At 41.1% G+C, this 14,874-nt stretch overlaps 1 protein-coding gene across 3 annotated transcripts in view; it reads left to right on the top strand.

Moving 5' to 3' along the window:
- The first annotated feature begins 9,476 nt into the window (after window positions 1-9,476).
- The window catches only part of KEL (Kell metallo-endopeptidase (Kell blood group)), a 49,467-nt gene continuing 44,069 nt past the window's right edge, over window positions 9,477-14,874 (top strand). For 2 of the 3 annotated variants that reach the window (XR_001313208.2, XM_014060339.2), the window contains exon 1: window positions 9,477-9,807. Coding sequence is in view for 2 of the 3 variants with exons in the window: in XM_014060339.2 (XP_013915814.2) it covers window positions 9,790-9,807 (18 nt within the window). In the remaining variant the exon portion in view is untranslated. The remainder of the gene's footprint in view (window positions 9,808-14,874) is intronic. The other variant, XM_014060338.2, reaches the window with a different exon arrangement.

The raw sequence follows: 14,874 nt of genomic DNA, 5'->3' as shown, positions 1-14,874 counted from the left end.
AAACTGATAGAAAGATCTCATGATGGATATGTGGGATGATAAGAAATAACTTAAGAATTTTATGAAAGATGCTACAACTCATCATTTCATATGACTGTTACACTGACTGATAGCTTAGATAGAAAGATGGCTGGTCTGACCTTTATTTCTTAGAGTTTGAATTAATTGATTCTGGTTCCTGCAGTCTGGGGAACTAAAGAATAAATTCTTCATATATTTAGCAACACTGCATGTTTTTGAAGAAGACTCCCTTATCTATTAGAGATCTTGAAATGGAAGGGGGACAATAATCTGTCAGATATACTCTAGTGAACCTCAAACAGAACAAAAAATTCAAATGACCTTTAGATACCTTTAAACTCTATGTTCCAAAGGAGCTTTTCTAAAAAGCAACTAGACTTTCTTAGTTTTTTTCCTTGAAAATGTTTTGCATTCCATTTTCAAGGGACACCCCCCCCCCGAAAGTCCAGTTGGCTTTTAGAAAAGCACCTTTGGGACAGCCATGACCTGGATGGTTGAAATCTCCATAGACATTTTCCCAACTTTATGATTCTTCCAAGAGAAGGACAAGCGTGGAATCTGAACTTTGATAACAATCTTAAGGATTTCCATCATCTTATTTGTCAAGGATTACGAGGAGGCAGCAGTGATGGGCTGCTAACAACTTTCCTCTCACTATCAGAGTAGCAATGGATTAGCAATAGCAGTAGACTTAGCAATAGCAGTAGACTTATATACCGCTTCATAGGCCTTTCAGGCCTCTCTAAGCGGTTTACAGAGAGTCAGCATATTGCCCCCAACAATCTGGGTCCTCATTTTACCCACCTCGGAAGGATGGAAGGCTGAGTCAACCCTGAGCCGGTGAGATTTGAACCGCTGACCTGCTGATCTAGCAGTAGCCTGCAGTGCTGCATTTAACCACTGCGCCACCTTGGATGGCGCAGCAATAGAGCAACAAAACTGCTCTATTGCCTTATCATTAGCTCCAAGAGCTGCTGCCCTGAAATATAGATACTAAAGAATAAGCTGCTGAAATAATATTCCTGAGCATTTTTATCTTCATTTTGATTTATCTGCTGATCATAGATTAAATTTTTAATTCTCTACTTAGTCCACTGCAGATGTGTAGTCATTTCCTAAATATTGAACAACAACATTCCAACAAGTGTTATCTACAGCTGCTTTTGAAATGTAATGATATATAATGTAATAAGTCATCTTTGGGGGTCTGGCTGCCCTGTCTTGGCTTGTCAGATATTTTCATTTACAAGAGTTGACCTCCACCTCACCCCCCCATCCCTCCTTGAATATGCTGTGCTGGATTTGTTTAAGCTAAACATATTTTAAAGTAAGATCAATTGCAAATGGTAGAGATTGTCCTTAAGAAATATACAAACACATACAAACTCAATGAGATTTTTTGGTGGTTTTTACGTAGATTTGTTACGTTGAACAAATAGGCTTTCTACACTGAGTTAAAGTCATAACCACCCCATTTCCTTTTGTGTATCCACAGAATGGGGTTATAAGAGCTGTAAGGAATATTTTTTCTTTCCTCATGCCAGGGATCATTGACAGATCATTTTATAAAGATAAAGCTATGCTGGTGTGCAGAAAAAAGCATGACATTTTTGTTTTAGTTGTCTTCTCTTTTTAAAGGCTATGGATGGTGTTATCTTTGAGCCTAGTAACCCAACCATTTCTCTCTTGTGTATGAAATCTTTCAAAGGTCATCTGGTTCAGAGGAAGCTAACAGTAAGAATGTGGGTAGCTTTAGATAGCTAAAGATCTTCTGAAGTTACTTAGTAGTTGCTCCAGAGAAAAGCACAAGTGATATTTTAAACAACGTTTGGGGGAAGAGAAGGCACGTTTTAACCTGCAGTCTTCCTGTGAATATCTGTTTTGCCATTCCTGAAGAGCAAGGCGCCAGCAAGCAAAGGAATGTCAGGAACCTTCTGAAAGAGATGGATTAGGGATACGAGTCCAGACTTCCAGTTTTGCAGTTGCTAATATCAAATGCTTTATTAACTGTGTTATTGTATATTTAAATAAAGGCTAGATATCCACAAATGGTCACTCCATATCCCTGCTGTTCAGCTCCTTTGACAAGCCACTCATACTGTGTTTTATTTGCTTTCACTAGCTCACAGAGCAGAGACAAGAAAGAAGAGCACAGAGATGGCCCTTTCACCTGCACAGTTCAAAATCTTGGCTACAGAACTGGAGGCTCAGCACAGGCCTGGGGACTACAAAAGAAAGCTGCAATGAATATACAATAATCACTAAATATTCAACCTGAATTATGTTTATATCTGATTTCTTTTTGTCTCTTGTAACCCAGTGGATAGACATAAATGTTTAACACAATGATAAATTGTATTCTCATGCAGCTCACTGGATTTGTGGTTTATTTTATCCAATCTATGTTGGGAACTGCCATGAGTTTCTAATAAGATGGGTGCCTGTATAAATTATTATTTTTAAAAAAATTAACAAACACTGCTGGAGTTATTTTCTAATTGCTGATCAGTTTAGATTTAGATTGATCAGTTATTGTATATGGCCCTGAAAAAAAATATGAAGGTGCCTCCTCGTCTTTCTTGCTGTAAATTACAATAAAACTAATTACTCAGAAGCATAAAATACTCCTTTCAAATCCATGTTCTTGAGCCATTGCAAGCACAATGACGTCAAGCAGGATCAACAGCTGCCTTGCCAGATTACCCTGCAGGAATTAAGAGCACTGTTGGACAGACTATGCTCAGAATATGTTGTATCACAAGATTGGGATTTCTGCCCTGCGTTGCATTTTTTACAAGGGCAAGGTCCAACTCCAAGTTGTAACATTCATTTTTTTACCTTCGCTAAGCAGAAGCTGACTCAAAGTATGTGATGTGGTACTCACCTTCTGCCTTCTCCCATCTTTCCCTCCTTTGGAGTAAGATCTAATATTGGCTTAATAGTATCTCTGAAGTTCCATCACTAAGCATATTCCTGGAACATTATTTTACCTCTCAAGCAAGTATTGGTGCTAAAATGTTCTTCCTAATTTCTGCTCCCAAGTTCACAGTGCATTGAGAGTTCTGTCTTTTTACTCTGCCTTTAGATTTCCATCATGAAAGAGCTATGGAGAGCATGGGAAGTAATATGCTGCTGTACTATTTAAATTGTTAAATTGTTTTGAAGAAAAACTTCATAGAGGGCTTGATGCAGTTGATCCAGTGGATCTATTCACCTGGGCGATGGACTGGTAATCATGGATCATCAACAATATGAACCTTGCACTATCCATGCTCTCTTCTAAAGGCTTCTTGTGAAGGCATTTGTTGGTAGCAATTGATGCATCAATGAGTCACAGTGAGAATCTGCAAATTCTTGCCCCTTTCATGCTTACTACGTGTTCTTGCTGAGCAGTCCTTTTATGCCTATTGATTCCCATTCACTTCTGTCAATTCTGATTGAACACTGCGCTAAAGATGATCGGGTAAAGGAAGGCACACAAAGGCTCCAGTAACAACAGCTCTTTATTGTAAGTCAAGTAAACATCCAGCTGGAGACGGGTCCGACAGCATCCCTTTTAAAGGGATCTGTCAGACCTCTTGACCAATGGAATTCGACCTCTGTTCCCGCTGGAACAGAGGACTTTGGTGGAAACCTCTATCAGTGGGGTGGGGAGATATCTAACATCCCTCCCCTCTAGGATAGATGAAGCCAGCTGGTGACATAGTCATGCAGGTAGGCGGGCTTTTGTATAGCTCTGCCTGACCTGCACAGTTCAGTGCAAGTGGTTCCTTCGGACAAGTCAGATGGACTTGTTTGCTCTGTGGTTCTGCCTGATGGAAACTCCTGGAACTTTCCACAGGCCGCAGCTGGAGATTCTGGAGTTAACTCACTCGGAGCTCGCTGCGGGCCTGCATCGAAGTCAGATAAGTCTTCCGAGATTCTCAGGCTTGAGTTGGACGTGGAAGAGTTGTTATTTTGTTTTGTGTGGCTTTGACTATCTCATGCAGGAGTTACTGTTGGTTGCCTAAGTTTGGAATTGGAAATCCGGCTACGGAGTTGGTCAATGTTCCTTCTTCAATTTCTACAGTCCTCAAGTTCTACTGTATATGATCGAGGACCGGTAATTCCGATTACCATGGCAGGAATCCACAATGTTCACCCTGTGTAGTTGTGTGTGTATACCAAATTACCTATGAGGAAGGATCAAACCTTGCTTGTGGAGTCGGGGGGTGATGTGGTGGAATAATTTGGATGTAGCCGGTTTAGGTGAGACCTTAGGCGGCGGCCCATGAGAAGCTCAGAGGGGTTTCTCCCAGTGGTAGCACTGGGTGTGATGTGTTGGATCAATAGGTAGTGGTCGATTCGTGTCTGCTAATTGCCGAGACCCAACCTAGCAAGGGCCTCCTTTGCAGATCTCACCATTCTCTCTGTCACTGGAGGCCGGATGGAATGGTGCGACCAGGGCATGCCTGATTCCCAGAGATGCTAGGAATTGGGGGCCGTTGTCAGAGACCAAGACATCAGGAAACCCGTGCGTGGAGAAAAGTCTACATGTAATGCTTCTAGTACTGCGATGCACAGTTTGTTGGGAATAATTACTCGGTCCCCCCACAACAAACACCCATTAATAACCGACAATTCATCTCATTTGGCAAAATACATTTTGAAATCAGCACCAACAGGCCACCCCCTCCACACTCAGTTCAAAATTTGCTTTATTTGTGGGTCCTTTGCAGAGTGGCGTGCAACGTCACTAGAGGAGATGACATGCAGTTAATGAGGACCGTTTCGGGGGTGGGGTCAGTGAGAATTTTGGTCAAGGGCAACAGCTCAAGGCATCTGCGTGCCCTAAAGTGGAGCCAGGTCGGTGAATTAGGCAGTAGGAATAGGCAGCCAGGAAAATAGTCCACCGGGTCATTCGGGGGGATAATGATACCGGGGTGGGGCGATACCAAGCCAGTAACCCCAACAAAGGCTTATGGTCTGTAACCAGTTCAAAATCCCAACCACTGCAGCCTAAGCCTCGCGGTCCAATTGGCTGTAGTTCCGCTCTGCGGCAGACAATGTCCTGGAATAAAAACCAATGGGGGCTTTGGTTCCATTGGGCATGCGGTGGTGGAGGACAGTGCCAACACCAAAAGGAGAAGCGTCATACGTCAACACTAATGGCAGGGTCTGGTTGTATTGTACAAGGAAAGAATCCGCTGACAAAAGTCATTTTACTGCGGTAAATATAGCGGTCTCGGCTTCGCCCCAGGACCATTTCGCGTTCTTGGCTAGGAGGTGATGTAATGGTTCAGCAACAGTGGCTTTCTGTTTGAGAAAGATGCTGTAGAAATTAAGGAGCCCGAGGAACACCTGCAGTTCTGTCTGATTGCAAGGTGTGGGGGCATCCTTAATAGCTTTAATTTTTTGTGAGGTTGGGTGGATTCCAGACCCATCGATCAGGTACCCAAGGAATTTGACTTTTGGTACATTAATTTGACATTTTTCTTTTTTTGAGGCGGAGACCCTTGTCTCTAATTTTGGTCAACACTGTTCTAAGTGTTTTAAAAGTTGCGCCTCATTTGCAGATGATACCAAGATGTCGTTGAAATAGGGGACGACTCCAGGAATCCCCCTGCAAAAGTTGTTCCACGATTCTTTGGAACAGCCCTGGGGCGATACTAACACCAAATTGCAGGTGGTGGCATTTGAATGCACCCCTGTGGGTCACAATGGTTTGGGCCTCTGCGGTAGCATCATCTACTGGCAACTGTTGGTATGCCTGCGCCATGTCCAATTTTGCAAAGATTTTTCCTGGGCTGAGCGAATGTAGAAGGTGCTGGACAATGGGTACAGGGTATGTGCTTTGTTGTAATGCTTTATTAATTGTGTACTTATAGTCCACACAGATGCGGTCAGACCCATCAGGCTTGACAGGTGTCACAATTGGTGTCTCCCAGCGTGCATGATTGACTGGTTCTAAGATACCCTAGCTCACAAGCTTGTCAATTTCTTTGTCTATTTTAGGACAGAGAGCAAAAGGTATTCTCCTGGGTTTTAGCCTAATTGGGGCTATTGTGGGGTCCAAGCTAAAGGAAATTGGGGTTCCTTTGTACTTACCCAGACCAGTGCTGACAACGTCCTTGAACTCCTTAAAGATGGCTTCAGCGCCTTCGTCCCTCACAGAGTTGATTCTAGTCACTTCCATCCCCAAAGCTTAGAACCAATCAAGCCCCTGAGGCTTTGAAGGTTTCCCCTGACCACTGTCATGGGGAGATTACCGCTGAATTGTTTGTAGTTCACCCGGAAGATGCCTTGGCCCACAATGGGGACCTGGTTCCCCTGGTAGTCGTGCAGGCGGACATCGGGGATTCGGAGGTGACGCTTCTGTAGCTTTGGGATCACTTGCTTGAGGACTGACCATGGAATTATGATCAGTGACAATCCGGTCTCCATTTCGCATGGAGAGTCCTCGATGAGGACAGTGACTTTCAGCTTTTTGGGGCGCCTGGTGCGGATTTGTCTAACTGGGACAGTGACATTCAGTTTTCTTAGGCTCCCGGAGCGGATTTGTGTGACAGATGTGTGGTTGTATTGTTGCTTTCTGACTGTCGTGGGTACTTCTGCCAAGCCCCTGGTTTGGACCGATGTTGGTGGCCTTGTGAACTTTTGGGCTGTCTGGTGGCAGTAGGGAAGTCGCTGCGGCACACCTTGGTGATGTGCCCCTTCTGCTCGCATTGCTGGCAAGTTGCTTCACGAAAATGGCAGGATGCTCGGGCATGGTCTCCTCCACAGCTGGCGCAAGGCGGAGCTTGCGAGTTGAATTTTCGTGCCAGCTTGGCGCAGCTACTGCGCATGTGATAGCTGTCGTCCTCCCTGCTTTCAGAGCTCTTGGGTTCGATAGTCTCGCGATGTACTTGGGTACTCTTCCCCACGTGTTGAGGTGTGCTCTGGCACTGTAGGGTTGCCGTTGATTTGGCAGCTGATTCGTATGCCCTAGCCTTGTCTAGTGCAATTTACAGAGAGAGGTTAGACTTAGCATGTAGCCTCCTCTGCAGAGTAATATTTCGATGCCGCAAATTATGCGGTCCAGAATCAGCTCATCCAGGTCTCGGAACTCACAGTAGGCTGTGCTTTTCAAAGCGCTGCTACATACTCATGGATAGATTCGCCCTCCATCTGGTTCTGGATGTTAAATTCGTGCCGACGAACATATTTGGATGGCTTGGGCACGTAGTGAGTCTTCATCATTTGTTGCAGTGCAGACCAAGACACTGCTTGGAGCGGAGTTGGTTCCGAGAGGTTTTTCGCCGTTTCAAACACTTCCTGGCCACAGTAACCCAGGAACATGCTCTTTTTATGGGCTTCTGGAACGCCCATGAGATCGTTCACTTTGAGGAAACACTCGAATTGTAACGTGTACGATTCCCAGTGCTCGGTGGCTGGATCATATGGAGTTGGTGGGGCATGTATAGCCATCCTGATGAAATTTCGTCTTCAGCTATGGTTTGCTTGATGCCACACAGGATACTCCAGGCTGGATGTGCTTGCAAGATTCTGTTTGCTCTTTTTGTTCGCCTAGTTGCCTTCCAATCCCACCTTCGTCGCCAGTGTTAAATCGGGTAAAGGAAGGCACACAAAGGCTCCAGTAACAATAGCTCTTTAATGAAAGTCAAGTAAACATCTGGCTGGAGATGGGTCGGACAGCATCCCCTTTTAAAGGGATCTGTCAGACCTCTTGACCAATGGAATTCGACCTCTGTTCCCGCTGGAACAGAGGACCTTGGTGGAAACCTCTATCAGTGTGTGGGGGATATCTAACAGTTTGCATTCTTATAATGTGCCATCATCAGTATTAGATGAGGTAGGAAAGAGTGCAGTGGTGGAATCTGTCAAAAAAGTATCACTTAGCGCTATATAAAGAAAAAGCAGAATAAAACCTGAAGCAGAAACAAGTGCTTCAGAGCAATTTGGAAAAATTTACAAAAGCTTTTCCTGTGGATTTAAGGATGATGACGCAGAATCAGAACTAAATAGTCTTTATCCCTTAATTCATTTGTTGAGATTTGAAGCTAATACTGAGTTAGTATAAAGCCCTTATTGGAGGTTGAGCAATGGGTGTATCCTATACTGTATATAAGAGCATACATGCCACTTCAATAACAGAAAATCCCATTTTTTCTGGTCTTATCTCTACTTGCATCAGATGGAAGTCTGTATAATTGAAATATATGAAGAAACTTCACAGAAAAATACCATGTTAAGGAAGAAAATAAAAACAAATCCTTTCCTCAGCATATTCAATATTACTACTACTACTACTACTACTACTACTACTACTACTACTACTACTACCACCACCACCACCACCACCACCACCACCACCACCTCCTCCTCCTCCTCCTCCTCCTCCTTCTCCTCCTCCTCCTCCTCCTGCTTCTGCTGCTGCTGTCAACTGGGAAACCAGCTGTATTTCATAGTAATCCTTATCTCATCATTGTAAGAATGCTACTCTCAATGTGCAGTTCAGGATAAAACGTCTGGGGTGTGTGTGTCCTAGTCTGGGTTTATAATGTTATAAGGAGAATATAGTAAGTGTTATTTGCCCAAATGCATACAACCATTTTATTGATTTCTATTTTTCTTAGGATAAAGTTCTCAGAGTTGTTCTGGAGTCTAGTGGCTTCTAAATCTCATAATTAAACAAACTTTTTTCTTTGTTTCTTTTTTTAAAAAGCAAAATTTCTTCCTAAATACAGAATTATTGGGCACAGTCATTGAGGGCAGAAAATCTGACATAAGCAGGCTGAATTTGCCAGTTACACTGTAGCCATATGTAAAAGGAGTCTGATAGCATGTTCTCCTTTGCCATGTTCTCCAGAGAGATACATTTAGGAGCAGAGAATTAAGCATTCACTTTCTCTGCCACAAAACTTCTATCCAAGGATGTTTTCCTGTGAGAAGGAGCTTGCCAGACTAATGTTATAATGAAGTTTAAATTTGGTCGGCTGCATATTTCAAAAGAGGTTTATGAACATTCTATTCAAATGAAGAAAATATTGTGCTAATGTCTGTCACTGAAACATATTTATAATATCACTTGTTTTAGGAACTGGGGAAAAAAAGAAGAAGAATCAGTGGAAGTCAAAGCTTGTATTATTTGTACCTTCGTATTAACAGAAGCCTGAGGGACTAGCATGGCAAGTTGAAACAGGCAGTGTGAAGAAAATATCTGTGATCAAAGGAGGCATGCAAAATTATGGCAAAATGGGTAAAAGGCAGTAGCAGGACAATTGTGAGGGCAAACTATGGATTGAATGTCAAGTGTGGTTAAAGCAGTTGGATTCTAGTATTGGGTGTGTCTCCATGTGCATGTGAGGAAGAGATAATATCCGTGGCGGGGGGGGGGGGGGAGGGATACAGCAACAAAGTGACAGTCAAAGGGTGCAGTCTCAAAACCATTGCAGGCAATGAAGTTACTGTGCAGTCACTGGGGGGGAAAGATACATGTTACATTCCAAGGAGTCGAAAGTGTGTTTGAACTGCACATTCCAGGAGGAAACCATGATACAAAGAAGAAGTGGGTGGGAAAGTTATCCGCTTCTTTTTCCTTCAGGGATGTTATTTTGACCAGTTTCCCTGCCACTCCTCCATCTCCTCCTCTGTCATGCTTCCAGCCAGAGTAGGAACAGAAAACTTGGTCTCTGCTCTGAAATGATATACTTTGCTAACCTCTAAGGAGAAGGTGGAGTAAAGGACCCAGAGAAAGAGAGAAGTTTTGCAAAGAATTCAAGTGAAATCATGAGGACATCTCCGCAGGTAGGATGGAGCCCACTTTTCTCTCTCTTTGCTCATCTCATTTTAGGCATTTATCTTCTCAGGCATTAGTTGCTTTAATTTGAGAACAAAAAGATGTGTTGCTAATTCGCTCCTGATATCCTGGTACCGCCACACAAACGTTTACCAGCTAAAATGGAACTTGTATTTCTGCTTTTGTGTCTCTAAGATAGAGAAATTATCAGTTCAGAAAGCAGAGAGTTTTTTCTTTTCTTTTTTTTTAGCTTGGATTCAAGATCATTTACAGCCAGACTCAGAATTAGGGAGACAAAATTACACATCAAAAACTTTCAGTGTATAGCAGCAATGTATCTATTTTTAGAAATTAAACATAGGGCATTTATACAATGGCTTCCTCTGCAGCAAAATTTGTATATATTTATTGATGAAAACAAATATTGGATACTGCTTCCATGTGGTGATACCCATTTCCCCATGCTCCACCAAGCAACAATTATGTCTTTCTAGGGAATTAAATTTTTAATTCTCTACTTAGTCCATTGCAGATGTGTAGTCATTTCCTAAATATTGAACAACAACATTCCAACAAGTGTTATCTACAGCTGCTTTTGAAATGTAATAATATATAAAGTAATAAGTCATCTTTGGGGGTCTGGCTGCACTGATCTTGGCTTGTCAGATATTTTCATTTACAAGAATTGACCTCCACCTCACCCCCACCCCTCCTTGAATATGCTGTGCTGGATTTGTTTAAGCTAAACATACTTTAAAGTAAGATCAATTGCAAATGGTAGAGATTGTTCCTTAAGAAATATACGAATACATACAAACTCAATAAGATTTTTTTTGTGATTTTTATGTAGATAAGTCACACTTTATATTAATAGCTCGATTTAATTTAATAACATGTTGCAATCAAAACTTTTTTGATGATAAAATACCTATATCCCACTTACATTGCAGTGAGACCCTGTGTCCGTCTTAATCCATGGAAAAGCCTATTCTACCTAGTTCTCAGTTTTGAAGCCAAACTGGGAAAAATAGTTGTCTTCCTTCTGTCAGAAAAGCATAAACAATTTTTAAATCTTTTAAATCAGAACAGATTGGAATTTGAAGGAGCTAGAGCATAAGAAAATGCTAAATACCATAGGATTCACAATAGGGAATCCACATTATAAACCATACACTTCAGTATCTGTTTTCTTTTTAGCTAAAACAGAAGAAAAATTTAACATAGACCACATCACTATTAAGTATTATGCTTGCCAAATTTCCCAGAGCATTGTACTGTGACAGGCTTAGTTCCTGGTGATTATTTGGACAAATGCCTGTCAACTTGATTTGTGTTTAGTATTGATTCATAGGTCTTCTAAAAATATTCTTGGAGGTTCTTTATATGCCTCAATATTATGAGAATGTAATAGCACTGAGATTGAAACTAGATCATGTGATGGGAAATACATATGGCAAATCTCAGAACAACATTAATGGGTGTTTGGGCAAAGGAAAAGAGAAGTAACAAGGAATTAGAACTAGTACTTGCGACTAAAAAGCCGTGAAGAAGAGTACATGAGATTAATTTATTCCTAAAAGAAACCAAAAACATCTCAAACCCTCACAGCTTCAATTTTAAACTGCCTACCATGGACCTCACCCCATTCCTAAGAGGTCCATAAAGGGAACATGCATAAGAGCACCAGCGTGCCTACCGTCCCTGTCCTACCGCCCCCCCCCTTTATTTGTATTCATTCATGTTCATAATTATACCTATCTTGTACATGTTTGACAAACTAATAAATAAATAAATAAACTTATCTTTAAAACTATCATATAAATAAATCTGACACAAAATATATTCTTCCCATCCCCCAACTTCTACTGGTGAGAGATGGGAGATAGTAAAGCAAATAAATAATTAAAATAACATTTATTTTTCAAATTCTCTGCTAGCATCATTTCTGAGGTACAATCTTTGATATAACCAATGATAATCTGATTGTAAAGGACATTCCAGTTACAGAGAAAATCTGACATCATTGTATCCAGCATTCTCTCTACCCTTTTCCTGCCAAGGTGATTTATTTGAGCAAGAATAACATTTGGCACAGGCAGAGTTCCTAACCTTCAGATCAAAAGTAGAATTTTATGGAGAATTTTGTATCAGGAAAAATTAACCTTGTCATTTTACAGAATACCAAAAATAGCACCGAGCTGCCTGATAACATGCAAAGTTCAGATTTCACGTAACGATACAGACTTCACAAAATGAGAAAACAGCTGATATTTACTTGTATGACATCCTTTTTTTCAATAAATTAAATGTTAGAAATGTTGCACAATATTTAATAAAGTGAAGAATATTTCTGTACTATGGATTTGCTTTGATGTATTGTTATTAACACCTAAGGCTACACATATACTAACGTTACTTTGACTTGGAAATTAGATATAATTATATTTTGTCTACACCTTAAAGATTTTTGTTAATTCTGCCATGTTTTCTTTAATGAGACTGTTTTGTTTTGGCCTAGCTCCAAATAAGAAAATGTAAGATAGCTCCTTACTACTTTTGTCACTGTTTTAAAACTGTGTATGATAAAACAGGTTTTTTTTCCTTAGAATATGCCCCAAATTTCCCAGTCCAATTCTAACAGTTAGAAGTACCAGATGTTTTCAGCCCCAACTCCTATGGAGATCACTAGATTTAACCAAGTACTATCGTATGCTGTTTGCATCTACTGATTTAACCTTGGTTACACCAAGAACCCTAGAAAATGTTTTTTCCAAATCTTTTCCCTGAATCTTTTATTCCAGGGATTTGGCACTCCTTGCTTTGTAGGCCTGCATACAGAAATAGCAAGAGTTGAGGATGACCTGGAAGTGATTATATGGCTGAAGGTGATAGGTGGGTCTTGGGCTTTCTCTCTGCATAAAATAATCGTTTTCCTCCTTCCTCAGCTGCCACTCTCTCTACCATTATCTCACACATTTATATCTGCAGAAACACGATGTAACACAATGCTACATGCTGAATTCAGATTTCAACTCTACAAAATTATAGAATTATGTAAAAATAATCATGATAGTTGGTTGACGAGCTGACAAATATTCAGGAGATGGTTTGGTAAACAGACTGTTCCAAGTTTCTGCATTATTTATGAAAAGGTTCAGTTCTTTGCCACTTCATAGAAAAATTGTTAGAAAGAAAAGGACTAAGACTGCATTTTCTGCCCTAAAATATTCAGGCTGTTAATTTAGTTCCGTATGAAAAATATTGTTTTTATAAATAACTCAAGACAATAAACATACATAATATTTCTTTCTGTTTAACCCACAACAATCCTGTGAGCTAAATTGAATTGAGAAGAGGGTGGTTGCCCAATGGTGGGATTCAATTTTTTTTTACTACTGGTTCTATGGGTGTGGCTTGGTGGACATGGCATGGCTTGGTGGGCATGGCAGGGGAAGGTTACTGCAAAGTCCCCATTTCCTCCTGATCAGCTGGGACTCGGGAGGCAGAGAATATGTGGGGGCGGGGCCAGTCAGAGGTGATATTTACCGATTCTTCAAACTACTCTAAATATCCACTATTGGTTCTCCAGAACTGGTCAGAACCTGCTGAATACCACCTCTGTGACTATCCCAAAGACACCCAGAAGGCTTTCGTGGCTAGGGAAGGACTACAACTCATGGTGTTCAGGTTTCTAAGCCAGCATCTCAAGCACTACATCTAACTTGGCTCTCTTGCAGAAAATCGTGCTGAAAATCGTGTATTCTATCCCTTTCAGTTCAAAATATTAATGAAAGTACTGTGAGTTTCTGATTTGGAAGAGTTGCCGTGGATTTGAGACAATTGCCAGAATGGCAAAATGATTTAATTATTGCTTTCATTCTTTTAAAAAAGACAGGCATTATGTGTGGTAGGACAGATTGAAAAAGTGTCAAGCTTATAAGATTCAAATACTTCATTCTGACCTCTGTATTATACTAGTAGTGATTCATAGAGATGATTGTCAGGTATATTTGTTGTTGGCAAATTTGGGCCAGCATATCCTTTGCTGCACTTTCATCATTCTGTACATATTGGTTTTCCTTTACTTATGCTGTAAGCTGCTGCTTCTCAACCTCAGCAACTTCAGGACCTGTGGACTTCCACTCCCAGAATTCCCCAGCCAGCATGATGACTGGGGAACACCCACACATGTTGAAGTTGCTGATTTTGAAAAACACTAATGCATTTGCAGCAGCTTTTGCAAGTGCCTGTCTGCCATTTATTTTCTTTTCATGGCTAATCAAGACTTGGAAAAGTAAAGTCTCCACTAAGCTCAGCTCCCAGTGATTTCATGGAGACATCCATTTTGTTTTCTTGTTAGAACTATGGGAGTACTGTATGCATATGTCTGTATAGATATATACTGTAGTTTAGTTAATCAGACTATGCCAATAATACCCTTTCTAAAGGAGAGTGCAATATTTAGTAACTTCATAGATGTGTCTAGGTGATTTTTGTTTGGTTTGCCTTCTGGGATGATGATGATGATTACAATTTGGACTTCTCTGTAAGGCCTGTCCCAGCTTGGGCATTTAGGAATGAAAGACCGTCGACTCCATTTTCAGTGAAAGGTATATGTTTACTAAAGCCAAGTGGTTACAGTGTAAGTAAACCTAGATCTGAGAATTCCCATGTAAATTCTGTGATTTCCCCTTTCCCCAGGCTCCCCCACCCTTTATGAGTGTGAGTGTCCAATGGTTCAAATTTACCTTGTGAGTGTCAAATTAGCGGTTTTGGTAACAGTTCTAAAGTTTAGTGTCTCTTTGGTAGGTGTTCACATTCCGTTCCCATGCCTGTGTCCAATGTTTCCTCTAATTTTTTTTCAGTGTGAGTGGGAAAGTATAGTGTTTGAGCTGCACAGTTTCATGCCTGAGCAGCTAAGAGAGCAACAGTTTGAACTGCTGTCACGTCTGCTGGACATTTGCGCAACATTCCAAGCGTCAAGCGCCGATTGCGAGCGAGGTTTCAGCCTGATGAATGCCAGGCATGAAAATGTGCTACTCAAACACTATACTTTTCCGCTCACCCTGAAAAAA

This window comes from Thamnophis sirtalis, unplaced genomic scaffold (genome assembly GCF_051295495.1).
Source record: "Thamnophis sirtalis isolate CommonGarterSnake01/CBP01778 unplaced genomic scaffold, rThaSir2_p1.2 scaffold_5, whole genome shotgun sequence".
Lineage (NCBI taxonomy): Eukaryota > Metazoa > Chordata > Lepidosauria > Squamata > Natricidae > Thamnophis > Thamnophis sirtalis.
This window is presented reverse-complemented; position numbering and strand designations above follow the sequence as displayed.